The 16459-nt window shown below is 45.0% G+C and overlaps 1 protein-coding gene across 4 annotated transcripts in view; it reads left to right on the forward strand.

The window, feature by feature from the left end:
- The window catches only part of AGMO (alkylglycerol monooxygenase), an 890221-nt gene that overhangs the window by 9844 nt on the left and 863918 nt on the right, over nt 1–16459 (forward strand). For 3 of the 4 annotated variants that reach the window (XM_085630810.1, XM_085630809.1, XM_085630808.1), the window contains exon 2: nt 12725–13003. In XM_085630810.1, the coding sequence (XP_085486936.1) occupies nt 12878–13003 (126 nt within the window). In that variant the 5' untranslated portion in view covers nt 12725–12877. Of the gene's footprint in view, nt 1–1609; nt 2651–12724; nt 13004–16459 lie in introns of those variants that run through there. The other variant, XM_085630811.1, reaches the window with a different exon arrangement.

Raw genomic sequence — 16459 nt, forward strand, 5'->3', positions numbered from 1 at the left:
AACCGTTGGGGTCCAAGATAGGGGACATAACCGACCATAAAAATCCATATTTCCACATTCCCTCCTTGTCCCCTACTTGCCCTTAGGAGATATCAATCTTCATCAATCCATCGATCTGTTCATATAACATCATTTGTTCTTCTTTCTTCTTCCGGGATCTTGAACGAAAACTTGGATGTGGGATACACGAGGTGGCACATAGACCACAAATCGCTGGCCCACATTGTAGACATAAGCAGCAACTGAATAGTATGAGAAAGCCAATACCTAGGAAGGATAGTATTCTCCATCCCCAGGCTGACAACACGCCCCAGAACCAACCGGACCAAGTCCAGGTGCCTGGATTCTGGTGTATCTGGCTTACAATCTTATGAAGGCGGGTTATGGCTTTATATACTGACGGTGAATTTTCTGGTATGAAAATGCAACAACTTGATCCGATGACCCTACAAGCTCCGCCCCTATCGGCCAGGATGACGTCAAGGACAAGACGATTTTGAAGCACAACAATCCGCATAGCAGACTGTTCTTCTGTTAAATTGCCTAAGGCGGAAATAGTTTCGTTCACTACTGCTTCAAGGGTTCTGGTTAATCTACGTATCAACTTACTATTAGTGACGGTACCTATATAAGGAAAGAAGCCTTTATTGAAATCTGTGTATTTCTCCCATGCTGTTTCAGTGTAATCGACTATTGGGAGATCTCTCTGCTGTCTATTGTGTACTAAATGAGTATTTCTATGATAATCAGGAGGAGCTAGGAAAACAGGTGGTAGAAGGAATGCTATGTAACAGGTACCATCCCAATCTAAAGGTAGGCGTATATATGCGGTCTGTCCACATATAAAGTAGGAATGACGAGAAGCTCTAAATGTAGACTTGCCTTGATCACTGAATTTTATCACAGTGGTGCATTTACTATGGCCCATGTGTATGGAGCCATTCTTTCTTATGCATAGTTCCCCTTTAACTGGGAATACGGACATGGCGGGCAAAATTGGTGTAGCTTCAGATTCAACGTTCAGGATCATGAGGTTAAGTGTAAAATTACCTAATCCATATACTTCATTTTCTAGATCAGTTCCTGTTCTTTTGGGAAGTCCCTCCTTGTTAGGGTAGCAGACTTTAAGCAAAACTAAGTTCAGGTTTCCCCATACCCAGTTGTCTTGATAAACTGCTGAGTTTGTATCTAAGGAATTAATTAAACTAAACCATGCTCCACAGGAGCCATTGTGTGTGAACGGATATGGAAAGAGGGGCAAAACTCCCTTATAGTTCTGATAGGGAGGGAGTCGGCCACATATCCAACAATTTGTAGCATTGCTAGTCTGATGGGAATGATGTAACATACTAATAAAAGTGTTGTTGCGCAGCGCAAATCTATATGACAACTCATGCGGGGGTAATTCACTAAAAGAATGTTCAGCAGTAACATTATAAATATGTTTAGAAATAGGATAATATATGTGCAACAATATACTTGCAGCGATTATTAAAAGACATAAGAAAAATAAAATTAATAACGTCACTGTGCAATGACTACGCAGTGATTTACAGTACGCATGTTTTTTCAACCTCATTTGATTATTTCTTTCTCTATTCCGGTCCAGAGGATACATGTCAGAGACAAATTCAACCGATTCACCTTGGAGAGGACTTAAACAATCAAATTGTCTGACTGACTGGACCTCAATTTTAGTCTGTATAGTTCTGAGTTCGTTTGCTCAACCAAAGGGAGCTTTGAGTCTGTCTTTGAAGAAACACAGGGTTTAGTCTCTATATCGGATGGTAGTCCATGAAATTTCTTGATATGACTCGAATGTATCCAACCTTTGCGACCTTCGATCTTCACGGCTGTCCTCGTGGTGAGCAGAACAAGTTGAGGCGATTTCCACCTCGGATCCAGCTGAGTCTTCCGGTCAAAATTCCGCACCAACACCAAGTCCCCGGGAACTACGTCGTGGGGTTTCACCTCGGTATTGTCGGGAAAGGCTGCAGCTACCTGTGAACGACAAGATTGTAGTGCAGACATCAAGGAAACCAGGTAATCTGTCAGCATATTACAGTCAACGTCAGTGATTTTACGAGGTATAGGCGTCCCCCACATATTTGGTGGTCTACCGAAGATCACCTCATACGGGGATAGCCCTGTTCGAGAATGTGCTACCATTCTCATGTAAAAGAGTGCAACTGGTAAGGCTACTACCCAATCGACACCTTTCTGTCTACATATTTTGGACAATCTAATTTTCAGAGTTTGATTATGTCGTTCCACGAGACCTGCTGCCTCGGGGTGTCGGACACAGTGAAATCTCCATTGATAACCTAACAAAAGTGAAACGTGTTTCATTAGTTCGGATGAGAACGGCTGGCCGTTATCTGAGTAGACAGCACGTGGTAAACCGTACCGTGGGAAGAATTCTCGAACTAACTGTTTGGCAGTAGTCGGGGCAGTGTAATCTGAAACCGGGTATGCCTCTGTCCAACGGGAAAGAGCACAAACAACTACAAGAACATATTTGAATCCTCGACATCGTTCCATCTGGATATAATCCATCTGGAGGACTTCAAAAGGGTGATCAGGAGGCTGAAATCCACCCTGTTCTACGGGAATGCTTTTACCTGGGTTAAACTGACAACAGATCATACAGGTACGAACCTTTTGTTTAGCTGCTGCTCGTAAATGTTTGTTGAACCAAATGTGTTGAATGCTGTCTAGCATAGCCTTTTCTCCTAGGTGCGCTGGACTATGTATTGTATTAATGATAACTTGGACCATTGAGTCGGGAAGAAACCATATAGATTTTTCCTTCGTCATCCATCCCTGATCAGTTTGGATCCCTCCTAATTCAGTCCATTTCTTTATTTCTTCTGGTGTAGCATGTGTCTGTATGTCAATTACGTCAAGAGCGGGATCCTTAACCGTCATGCAATGTGTTGGCGTCAGAACTGTTGTCTTTGTCATATCAGATGTCTGAGTTTGAGCAGTCTGTTTAGCTGTTCTGTCAGCTAGGTCATTGCCTTGGGAAATGATATCAGTAACTTTCGTATGAGCTTTACATTTCATAATTGATATTGCAGTGGGTAGATGTATTGCATCTAATAAGGCATGAATGAGGGGTCCGTGCTGAATGTGGGCACCGTGAGAAGTTAAATAACCTCTCTCTCGCCATAGTACGCCGAAGTCATGGACGACTCCGAATGCATAACGTGAATCTGTGTATATGTTGACTTTCTTATTTGTGGCTTGAATACAGGCTTGTGTCAGAGCGATGAGCTCTGCTGCTTGAGCTGACAAGGTATCAATACAATTTGTTTCAATAATTTCAGTGTCTGTTGTGACTGCATACGCGGCCACTAGCTCTCCTGTACTTGTTCTCATACATGAACCATCTACATACAACGTCAGGTCTGGATCTGTCAATGGGACGTCTGTCAAGTCTTGTCTGGGTTTCGTCGTGATAGTAATAACTTCAATACAATCATGTGCTAGTGGGTCTGTTCCGTTTACTGGCAAAAGTGTGGCAGGATTCAATGTACTACAACGTCTGATTTCTATGTGTGGCTGAAACAATGTCAGTTCGTAACCGGTGAGTCTTGCTATAGTCAAGTGTTGTGTTTGCGTGCGGTTCAAGAGAACCTCCACTGCGTGTGGTACTTGTACTGTCAATGGATGTCCTAACACTATGGCATCGCTTTGTCTGATTGCTAAAGCTGTCGCTGCCACTGACTTCAGGCACGCAGGCAGAGCCTGAGCTACGGGATCTAGTGTACTAGAAAAATAAGCACATGGTTTATGTGATCCTGCTTGTTCCTGTGTGAGTACTGACAAAGCAGTACCTTCGCGTTCTGTAACAAAGAGTGTAAACTGTTTACTGTAACATGGTGTTGCTAGGACAGGTGCTTGACATAAAGCTTTCTTTAAACTTTCAAAGGCGTGTGTATGTTCTTGAGTCCAAGGGAGGACAGTCGATGTGGCTGCCTCCTGTGTTGTCAACTGAATGAGTGGTTTTGCTAGAAATGCATACTGAGGGATCCACTGCCTACAATATGTAGTGAGGCCTATAAAAGCCCGCACCTCCTTTTGTGTCTTGGGTACTGACATGTTATCAATTAACTGTATGCGGTCGGGTGTAAGCTGCCTTCCCTCCTTGGACAGCGAGTGACCAAGGTAAACAACTCGCTGGACACAGAATTGCAGCTTAGAAGGGGACACCTTGTGCCCCTTTTCGGCCAAAAAATGTAAAACCGTCAGTGAGGCTTTTTCACATTCAGGTTCGCTTCTAGCGGTGATCAGCAGATCATCGACATATTGAAGCAGGGCAGTGTTGACTGGCATGTGGATACTGTCAAGTTCTCGTTTCAGTGCTTGGCTATAGATGCTGGGGCTTTCTGTGAATCCTTGAGGTGCGCGTGTGAATTTAAAGCTTCGTCCATTTAAACTAAATCCGAACAAGTATTGACTTTCCGGATCTATTGGGACGCTAAAAAAGGCATTCTTGAGATCAATTACAGTAAAGAATGTTGCTTCGGAATCAATGGCTGTCAGTAATGAAGAAATGTCTGGAACTACGGGGTATTGTGGTACAATACATTTATTTAATTCGCGCAGATCAATAACCAATCGATATACTGGCGGGGCTTTTGGATCAGTTCGTTTAAGAATCGGAATTATCGGGGAATTACATACATTGGAGTCGGTTTCCACAACCACTCCTTGGGTAATAAGCTCGTCAATGATTTGTAGTAAAGCCACTACAGCATCTGGGGGTAACTTGTATTGTCGCATTCGTGGTAGTACCACTCCTGTCTTTAGTGTGACTCGATATGGTGTAATGGTCATGCAACCAACATCTGTAGGGCCTTGTGCCCATAAGTGTGTGGGTAAAGTCTGCAGTCGGTAATCCATGTCTCGGGACACATAGTGCCCTTTGAAATCACGTAAAAACAATCTTACTCCTTCCGGAGAACAACATATTATAGCTCCTAGAGCTTTCAATGTTTTTATACCTAACAAGTTTTCTGGACATGATTTAGTAAGCAATAAATCTGTAGTTTGTGTCAAAGGACCAATCGTAAGGGGAAGAGGCTGTGATACTTCGTTAATGATGGGTTTTCCTGAAAAACCAAGGGAAATATTCTGTGAGCCTGAGAGGGGTGCCCCTGGAACTTCACTACGTTTTATGGTTGTTCGGCTTGCCCCTGTATCAAGTAAAAATTTTCTATCCTGGCCTAATAGTTCACTGTATACATAAGGTCCTTCTTGATCTACAGGGACCTCGATAAGGGGTAAGCCAAGTTCCCTCTCTAGGCTGTTTCATGAGTATCGTTGATAATCAGGATAGTCATACTGTGCAGTCTGGTACATCTGTCGTGTCGTTGTTGGTGTAGCAGCAATAGGCTGCGGTGGTGGAGCTGGCATAGACTGTTGCGGAGCTGGCATGGCCTGTGCATGCTGCGGAGCTCATTGTTGGTTCTGATCCTGTCTAAGTGGTCGTGGTCTTTCTTTTGTATTACCTATGGCGATATTATGTTTTAAAACTGGACAATCGTGTACATAATGACCTGGCTGTTTACAATAGTTGCATGTCCCCTTTACAGAACCTGCTGAAACACTGGACTGTGTCATACCCTTTTTATGACCGTCAGCTGGAACTGTCTGGGAAACTAGCATTTTCATTTTCGTGTCTTTCATGCGTCTTTGTTCATGTTCTTGTTCCTCTCTAATTCTATTGTGATGGTACTGTAGCATTTGTAACATTTGTGACGGAGTGTTACCTTGCCAGGTACTCTCGAATTTCAATACTCTATTCTTAACTTGGGGCAGGGCATTTTCAACTAATTTTGTCACAAACAGATGTGGATACGATTCGCTACTTGCTTTTATTCCACTATTTATACCAAAACATTTTTCGAATCGGGCATAAAAGTCACTAGTGTCTTCATCTTGCTTTTGTTTACAGGCTGAGATTGCACCCCAGTCTTCCTTTTTCGTAGTTAATAAACGTGGTAGTACCTGTACTAGTAAACCTGGTAGTATTTTGGTCTTGTCCCCAAGCCCTAGACCTGGACCTCGAGCTGTTTCTTCGTTTTCTAATGCTGTCCAATCTATCTTTTGGTCTCCCACCTCCCAATCCTTTTCTTTCAGTTTTTCATAAATGCCCGCAGGCATTAATACCTTTAATATTTTCATAATGTCGGGATAGGTATACTCTCCCATGAGCAACATGTCTTTAATTTCACGGTGGAAACCCGCTGGGTCTTTGTCATGACTGGGTACCACTTTCTTCATTTCTAATAGTTCCATTTTAGATATGGGTGTGTATACAAACACACGTTTAAACTGGTTGTCATCACCTTTTATCGGGTGCACTTCGCGTAAGGGATTCTGTCTATCCATATAATACGTCGTTCTTTCCTTGATGGGCAGTGAGACATGTTCGGGGCATACAAAAAGAATGTACTGCTTTCTGGATTCTAGTATTTCTCTAATTAACTCAGTACCTGAACCTCTCCATTTATTCGTGAGTAATTCAGTCAATATATCAGGTAAGGGACCAGGATCGGAGTGTTGGCTTTTATATAATGTAAGGAGTTGTTGAATCATGTAGATACCAGCTAAACGCTGTTCATCTGGGTTGAGGTTCAAAAACGTGTGTGCTAGTGTATCATCACTATATTTTCCGGGACTGTCAACCCAGTGAACGGCTGACCTGGCTAATTCTTGTTCGTCCATAGAATCGAGTATTCTCGGAGTAATTTGTCAGCGGCTTGGAACGAATGTTCGGGGGACCTTATATTTATTATAGGTGTTTGGAAATTTCTGTTATTATCTGGACGTATCGGACGTATCGGATCAGTAAAGCATCTAGTATTATTACAAGATCTTCCTCTACCTACATAGGCCATAGTTTCTAACTGTCCTGGGGGCAGTTCTATTTCTTCCTCCTCTTCGGTTTGTTCATGCTGGTCTACTGCTAATCTTTCTTCGTGTATTCGTTCTACTTCTTTGCGGATTTTTCGGCACATAGCTATTATACTTAATCGTTTATCATGTCTCCCTTCTGATATATTCCGACTCCATGTGGTAAGAATTTGCATTTCTTCCGGATTTACCCCTGGTCGGTCTTGATTTCTGACCACACAATTTATGAGGAAACGTAACAGTTCTCCCTGTATCTCCACTTTCTGGTACTCCATGGCTCTATTAATACTTTCAGAATCTCGCCCTGACTGGACAAAATGATATATATTTTCTAAATGTGTAGTCATTCCTGGTAGCCTCCCTAAATATATTGCAGCTCGTCGGATACGTAATGATGCCAGCAGCATTTCATCCTTTTTGCCGGGCACAGGATCATATCTACAATCTATTAGAAGTTCCTTAAGCGTGTCGGGAGTTACTAGTTTGGGCGTACGTTGGTGGGCTAATTCTTGAAAGGAAAGTTTATTTACTCTGGGTGGCGTGGAGAAAATGTTTGTTGTACTTCCTGTAGCACCGCCTGGGGTGCTGGGTGTGAAAGGATTCGTTGAACGTGATATAGCAACCATAGGTGTGGGTACAGCTGTGGAAACAGATGTGCTTGCCGGAACTTGTGTCGGAATTTGTTGTTGCGGAGGTACAGACGGAGGGTCTTGGCGTTGAACCCCCTCGGTAGGCGGTCTATGTGGTGCAGTATTAGCATACTCGGGAGCTGCGTCGTCTAAATAAGAGGAAAGGAAAACATCTTCTGCGGTTCTGGGATGCCCTTTGGGATGTGCTTTTATCGGAAACAATGGGGGTGGCAAGTCTTTGGGTATCTCCAGAGTAGCCTTAGGTAACCCTTCGGCCAGAAGAGGATACATACCATTCATAAGGGCATTTCTTTGTCTGTCTACTTGTTCTGCTTTTGCTCGGGTACCTTCTTCAATTAGTAGATTTTCTCGCATTTTATCTGAATTCTCCTTACTCTTCTCTTCCTGTCTACGTGCTTTTTCTGTACGTCTATACGATTCTTTACGCCATAATTCAATGGCATCTTTCTGTGATTGTCTAGCTTTCTTTTTCCATAATTCTTCCTCTACTTTCATGATGCAATCTGCATCCCAGGTCCCAATTGCGGGCCACCTCTGACTTTCTGGTAATTCCTTGGTGTAGTCTACCCATAAATCAAGAAATAATATGGCGTCTAGGCCATGTTTATGATACATGAAGTACCCTGGAGTGTCCCTAGGAGGAATGGGAACAGCTTCTTCGAGTACCCCTTTTCTAGTTTTGATCTGTCTTAATTTCGAAAAGAGCGGCATATTGAGAACTGATCTGATACCTAATTTTGAACACGTTTAATACAACAAAACACAATAATGAACAGTCATTCACACCACAATATGCAGAACGTATTTAAAACATTTAACATTTAATATTTAATGAACAACAATGATGGCCATTTAGGGATCTAGTCACTAAGCATAATACTCGACACTAACTAGGTAATTCTGAATTATATACTAGACATACTTGATATACTGCTGAACAGTACAGATACACTGCTGAAACAGTGCAGACCGGATTTGTGTACCCAAACCCGTCTTGACCGGCACAACCTATGTGCACGTCAGAACGCCTCCCCGATAATGGTACTCACCGGGTAGCTCGGAACGGAAGGCCTCGGAACTGAACTGAACTGGACTCGGACTCGGACCGGACTGGACTCGACTCGAAACTTCGGAACTTCGGAACCTGGTGGGCCTCTGTATACCTCGGATCTTGCTCTCTCAGCTAGGCTCTGGTCGGGATACTTCGCACTTCTCACCGCCTCGTCTGGGTGTTGATCGCAGCCTCAGTTACCCCCGCTCGGCAGGAGGGAGATACAGGAAATCCTGTGGGTACGCGTTGTTGTCCGTCCAGCTGTGACAGGAGACCGGGCCTGCAACGCACCTCCGGCGCGTGAGATGAGAAAGTGTCCCTATTCGGGCGCCATTTATGTGGTAAATAATTTAATTACCGGGACTTAATTTGATGCGGAAAATATATAATAATAGTTCAGTAAAATAAGAGGCAGAATCCGTGGTATTAGAGGTTCAGAACGGGTTTTATTCCTATACAAAGGAACATAATTCGAATTATGGGCCTTCTATTCCATCACCACGAGAGTTCAGGAAGGAAGGAACATATATTATTGACAGATAATCAGTTTTATAGAAAAGACATTACAGTGGAACAGATGCAGGAGGCGTAACAGTTGAAAACAGAGATAAAAGCATACATGCGTAACTAAAATGGGTGTAACTAGGCGTAACTAAAGAACGTCATTAGATGTGATGTCATAAATGGGTGGTTCCATGAAAGAATTTCGCAATGTCAGCAAAAATACTTGGCAGAGATGCGCGCGCAGCCGCATGACGTGTGATTGACGTGTAACTAGAGGGTGAAAGGGACTTGACATTTAGCTCTACATGTGGAGACAAAAGTCTGGGGTTATGTCAACCTAATCCCAAATCATATCTAACATCCTATGTTTAAAGAACAGTGTTATCCAAAAAGAGAGGTCTCTTAGGATAGAATCTTATTCTATACTGACTATACTAACTGTTAGTGCGTGTACAAGCGTCTAAGTGTCTACACTAGATGCGAGGGGGTAGGAATATTCCATGGTAACAGGGCTATGAATTACTTGCATGAGGGCAGCGAGGCCTGGTCCTTTGCACGGTAGCTGGAGGAATGTTTACCTAAACTACCAGACAGGAATGCATCGGATGAGGAGCGGAGCAGAGCAGATAATCTTGAAGGTGACATACAGTTTTTGGCAGGCAGATAGGCCGACAGGCCGAGTCAGGCACCGTTAGCCGCGCAGGGAGTAGGACAAAGTTCATGGATACAGATGCGAGCTCAGACTGGAGCTTTCAGAGGCAGAAGGCAGGAAAAAGCTTAATGGCAGAATCAGGGCCTACTCGCCTGGACTGTAAAATGGGATAAGTGAACCATATAAAGCCGGTGGCCTTTCATACTTAGGAATAGAATATCCGGCCCATTCATGGCGGATCTGAAAGAGGACATGTTGACGGTGGACGCACATGTGTTTGCGTCTTCATAACTGGAACTGGAGGGAACATACATGTACTTGTGATTTATACATGAAACCGTTGGGGTCCAAGATAGGGGACATAACCGACCATAAAAATCCATATTTCCACAGTTTGAGAATGCCAACAAACAGATAGAACTGCTAACTTAACACCGTGCTTATTTTTGCAAAGATAGAGTTTGTCCCAATATCCCTCCTGTGTCCTATTTTCATTACCAAACAATCGAACCGTGTATATGTATATACGTTTCATAATGTACTGTCTTATGAGCTTGTTCAATAAAAAGCATTAAAAAAATTAAAAAAAGACAATGCCAACAAACATGTAAATTTGTGGGTATTTCCAAGTTCCACTCTGACAAGTCCCTCCCTTGAACTGGTCGGAGTGGCTGGACTAACTCCCTTTCCAGGACGGAAAGGTGAACTGATCCCCCCGAGATTTGCTGGGTGTTTAGGGGAAGGGTTTTTTCCCCGCAGAGAAAAATGTGCAATTGCACAGGAGGCTCCATTCCTCTCCATGGAGAACTCTGCACAGGACCAATAGGAGCATTCAGGCAAAGTACCATGGCATGCCCATTAGTATGCTAGGAAAGCTGTGCCCAGCGCTGGGATTGGTGTGAAGAGAAAAAAACCTTAAAAGCACGCTCATGCGGAGGTTCCAAATATACACCTGAACATGTATACCTTTTTTTGTGAAGAGGACCCTTAACTCTAATCTGTGAAGGGGAAGCCTCCAGGGCCAGCCAAGTCCCAGCCTTCTGCGACTGTATCTGTTAACTCACATTCGATTGTGCACTGCATTCCGGCAGGGGCGGAACACAGGCCCCCGCATCCCCTGCAGTTCGGGGGGCCCCGAGCTGCAGGGGGCCCCCTCCGCCCAGTACTCGCGCCTTAGAGGTCCGGATTAAATCCGGAATGGGGGGCACTCCGTGTACCTTGCAGTGGGGCCCCCTCAGCTTTCGTCACGCCAGTGCATTCCGGAACCTAAACATGAGTTTTCACATCCACTCGGGCCACGTGATCACGGAGCCATAATTCCGAGTGCATCTGTGCTTGTGATGTGCAATTTAAGAGACTGAAGTTTGACCTTAAACCTGAGCAGAGCGCATGATCTAACCATTTAAAGTCTTTCACGAAACACTATAAGACTACACATTAATGAATGAATACATGTTGTCTTAATGACAGTAAATAACGAGAATCAAAGTTGGAGTATATGTTTTACGTTAGCATTGTAGGTCATTGGTAAGACTTGTTTCAAGTTTATACAAAGTGTTCTGCCTTTAAACAAGGCTTAATATTTGTCCTTGTGCGGGTTATTTTCGAAGGCATCCTGTTGTTAATGTACTACTGAAAAGTGCATCCAGTTTGCTCACGGATCTATTTATTTTATTTTATTTATTTTAAAAATTGTATATAGCGCTAGCTTGACCCGTAGGTATCAGAGCGCTTTACATACATACTGTAAAGAAAAACAGACGGAAATTGCATTACATAGAAGGCAGGCAGTAAGAAAGCAAAACAAATAAAAAAAATACAGCAAGGGAGATAAGGTGGTTAACATAGTCCGGTCACCAACTATCCTTGAATGTCAAGAGAGAGGAGTAAACTCGGATCATACGTTTTCATTAAAATAATAAATACAAACTAAGAAAAATGCGAGCCATAGGTGCTGCATCACACACTACTGTAGATTCCTTATTCTGTGAGAGGAGGGACGTTGGCAGCACCTGGACCTCAAGCATCCCTGGACATCTTCTTTATGAACTGGCTGATGTCACACCAGAGGGTTGGATCCGCACCTCAATCAATGGGTTCCAGGCGCGCAACACCCATTGGACTCACAGGGCTTCAGCCCTCCCCCACCCGTCGTGTGTGACAGCCCGGGATGAGACAGCTTCCCGGCGCGCACACAGCCGCACCCGAGCACTTCACAGGTCTTTAGAAGACCATTTGCTTGTTAATGAGGCCTCGCTGTTGTTTCACCCCTTCTAGGAGCCCCTGCAGCTCCACTCTGCCTATGGCTTAAAAGATTCAGCCCCCCGCGAAACATTTCTAAGCCCCCCCCCCCTCCCCCCCGAAATTTGGCCATTGGGTCCTGCTAGGCTGGGGCTAATCTGGCAGAGCATGGCATTCACTGACTGAGCGATAATTGAACAGCAACAGATACACGAACATCGATTTATAGGCGTAATCCCGCAGTAGATGCTGATGAAAGTTTTACAGTAAATATAGAAAACATCTGAGTTCATCTTGTAATTGTGCGTTTGTTACCCGATCGGATCCCATGACTCTGAAAGATGGCAGCAATAGGTCAAAGGTGTCAATGAGCCGGAAGTCGTGACAGATCCCCAAGCCCAAAGTTTTAGTTTACTCCCTCAGATGCAATGCCTGGGAGGGTTCACTTTAAATCATTTCAGATCAATTAACTTAAATGTTATTTCATTTTTTTCGCAACTGTTAAACTTTACATCAGAGAAGCAAGTCAATCCAATCCGAAAGCGCGCCAGTGATATCTGTAGCTCACAAGTTACCTAAGGCTGCTTTGCACGCGTTGCTATCTTATCTTCATAACGATGGGTGTGCTCTGCACTTTTTTGCTGTGCCTCATTCTCAAATTGAACTTTGCCCCGGTGAATCAACCGTGTCTCTCTCTCTCAGCGCCAGATCACGTTTGGATGACAGCTGGAGTGGAGGCAGCAGATGGACCGGCACTGAGACTGGCATTGACCTGGTCACTGAGAAGCACAGAGCGTGCCCTCGCTGTGCGCTCTGTCTGCAGCCACAGACTGCCCCTTCCTCCTCTGGACAATCATGGACCACTACGCAGGCGGAAGTGAGCTGTCCTTCTCCCAGGGCGCCCGCATGATGTTCTACGTGCTGCGGCCCAATGAGACGTCATTCAAAACAATTGAGGAAGTTCCTGATTATGTAGATAAGGTACGTCACAACGTATGCAAAACTTAAGTCAATTTCTGTTTCCAATTATTAACCAGTGGCGGCTGGTGACATTTGAAAGTTGTGAGGCGTAAAACCTCTGTATGGTTGCCCGGTGGCGAGCAAGCGTAGCGAGCACCCCCGACCATCATAAGAGTTTTTTTAAAATAAAAGAGTGGGCATATGGTGCATTCCAAGTAAATTTGAGAAAGCAAGAAATTGATAAAGCAATTGTGAAAGAGTAGTTGTGACATCACATCAATAAAGAGATTTCATAGGATAATAACATAGGTAGCTGCTTACGTAATGAGCAGGTATTATGGGCAATTTTAAAGTGACATTCTTTGTTAAAAAAGTGCACATCTTTAATTCCAGCTACATGCACATCGTGTTATTCCACTTAAACAATCATGTTTTGCTTTCAGGATGCCCGCATGATCCCTTGTAGGGTGACCAACCGTCCGTAAATTTCACGGACAGTCCGTAATTTCGGACGTCTGTCCGTTGTCCGTGAAGGATTGTTTAACGGACGCCATTTGTCCGTAATTTTAACCGGGCAGCGGTCGCACCACCCTAAAGCCGGCACAGCTTCCAACCACCTCCCTGCTTGACTCCGATGCTGCTGAGGTCGGGTGTAACAGACTCCGATGCAGCACCAAAGCTCAGATACCCAGCAGCATTGGAGAGGCACAGCGGGATGGCAACCCTCACACCTTTCGCTCTTGATGAGCTGTTAAGAGGTGTTTGAAGGTGAGGGAGGGGCTGCAGCTTCAGGAGCAGGGGCATCTATTCAGATGCAAACAGCCCTGAATGCGTCATGTCTCTACAATTTAGAGGCGCCTCATACATTCCCTTTCTGCCCAGGGCCCCAAACACCCTAGAACCGGCCCTGATTACACCAGGCAGCACGTGGATCTCTTCACAGAGCTTAATTACTGTCACTAAATTGTAAGCAAACCTCGGTTCTGCAAACATGCAGTCTATAATGTAATAAAATAAAGAAATGGCACAATCACACCCACACTGATTAACAAAGTATGGAGGACAATCAGTTATCTTGGAGTATCTCCTTTAAGTACTGTACATCACAGTGAGGGGGGGGGGTGGGTGGCAAAACAAACATTTTGGAAAGAGAGCCTGTCTTCTTGTCTCGTTGTCTTGTCCAGGAGGGGGTGAGGAGCCCTACCCCACCCTGGAAGAGACCAAGATGATACTAGAGTACTGCATGCCCACCCCTGTGCCCACCCTGGTGGATCCTGTTCCCCCTCCTGTGATGGCTCCTGCCTCCCCCCCCCCATGGCTCCTGTTCCCCCATGCGGTGGCTCCTGTCGCCACCCCCCCCACCTGTGATGGCTCCATGTCCCCCCCCTGTGGTGGATCCTGTCTCCGCCCTGGGTGGCTTCTGTTCCAGTCATGGAATGGCTCCTGCAGCGAGGGTGAAGTTCTTGATGGGCGTCTTCTCAAAAAGGCTCAGCTCAAAATTATTATGAAAAGGTGAGCGAGAGAGTAAGTGAAGGGGTGGCTGGATGGCTGGATGAATTAGTGAAAGGGTGAATGGATGAATGAAAGTTTGAATAGATGGATAATGAGAGAGGATGGATGGATTGATGAGTGAGTGGAAGGATGGATGAGAGAAAAGGTAAATAGCCGGATGTATGGGTCGAAGGGTAGCTGGATGGGTAAAAGGGTGGATGGATGAGTGAAAGGATGGATGAGTGAAATGGTGGATGATGAGTGAGTGGGTGGATGGATGAGTGAAATGATGGATGGATTGATGGATTGATAAGTGAAAGGGTGAATGGATGGACTGATGAGTGAAAGGGTGGATGTAATGATGGATGAGTGAGTGAAAGGGAGTGTAGGTGGACAAAAGGATGAATAGATGAGTGAAGGAGTGAAAGGATAAATTGATGAGAGAAAGGATGGATGAGTGATATGGTCACTGGATGGATTCATGAGTGGATGAGTAGATGGGTGGGTGGATGGATGGAAGGAAGGATGGCTAAGTGAAAGGGTCGATGAAGAGAGAAAGGGAGGATGGATGGATGACTGAAAGGGTGGATGGGTGAAAGGGTAAATGGCTGGATGGATGAGTGAATGAATGGATGGGTAGAAGAGTGGATGGATGAGTGTACAGATGGATAGGGTGAAAGGGTGGATGGATGGATGAGTGAAAGGATGGATGAAGGGATGGATGAGTGAAATGATAGATGGAAGGATACATGATGGATAGGCTTGCAAATGGTTGAATATGTATGGATATGTCTGGGCTTACTTATATACTATTGCGCAACCTCCTCTGATGTGTCTGTAAAACGTACCTATTGTCCTGAAGTTTTGTCCTGAATTTTGATCTCCTGTCCTGAATTTGTGTCCTGAATTTTGGCCCTTTGTCCTGAATTTTTACACTCACCGTCCTGAATTTGCACCAATGCCAGTTGGTCACCCTAATCCCTTGTGTGCGGATGGAATGGCTGCTTCTTTCCCGCCTATACAATATAGATGACATACGTCTTGTAAGAACATCTTTTTGCAGAACCAATGTACGTGTCCCTTCCTTTGAAAGTAATCCCTGTGCTAAGAATATTCTGCTATGTTTTATCTCGTACCAGGGGAGAGTTTCTGCAAGAGAAGCCCGTCAGACTCTTGTTGAGACAAGCACAATTCAAATGTTTGCCTTTCTTTAGGTGTGCTGCTTCCCCTTGCACCAAATCTACTCCCACCCCCTTCTCAGCTACTCGGCACCTTCACAGCGACCTTGTCTGACCTCTTTCCAAACAAGGTACCGAAAATGCTGTTTTTATGGTCCTTTTCAACATTACTGGTGAATATGTCACTGTCTTGGGTACAGCGGCCCCTACTCCCGGCCCAGGCCTCCCTCCCTCCAGCGCAGTTAGCCCTGCCCCTGGAGAATGTGCCAACTCTCACTGTGCCCTTGGTCCATGCTGGTGTCTATCTCGCTAGTGAACGTGTTTCAATCTCTGAATGCAGATGTCCCTCAGCAGCACGCGGCAGTCTCTCGCTCTCGTGCAGGCCTCCCTTTCTCTAGTGCAGCTCTCCCTCTCCAGGTCTCCCCCATGAACGGGCCCCTCTCGCTAGTGCAGCATCCCCTACCCCGGAGTAGGTCTCCCTCTCCTGGTCGCCCCCCCCCCTTCCCTCCCCTACTGTGAATGGGCCCCTCTTCTCTGGTGCAGCACCCAGTCTCCGGAGCAGCAGGAGTCTTTCTTCCATGTCTAGCACTCAGTAACCAGCTGCTTTATGCCCCGGCACGGCTCGGCCCCGGCCTCTGAGATCATTTACACGCACTTTATGGCTCTGCTGGGCCGGGCGCATGAATTACCATACATTACCAACTTAATATGCTTTTAAAGTCTTTAGAGCACGCTTAAACCTATTTATCGTTATTTAGGACTCATATAACGAATTAAATCGTGTAACTTAACTGCTCTAAGGGCCAGA

The sequence above is a fragment of the Triturus cristatus genome, chromosome 10 (assembly GCF_964204655.1).
Source record: "Triturus cristatus chromosome 10, aTriCri1.1, whole genome shotgun sequence".
Lineage (NCBI taxonomy): Eukaryota > Metazoa > Chordata > Amphibia > Caudata > Salamandridae > Triturus > Triturus cristatus.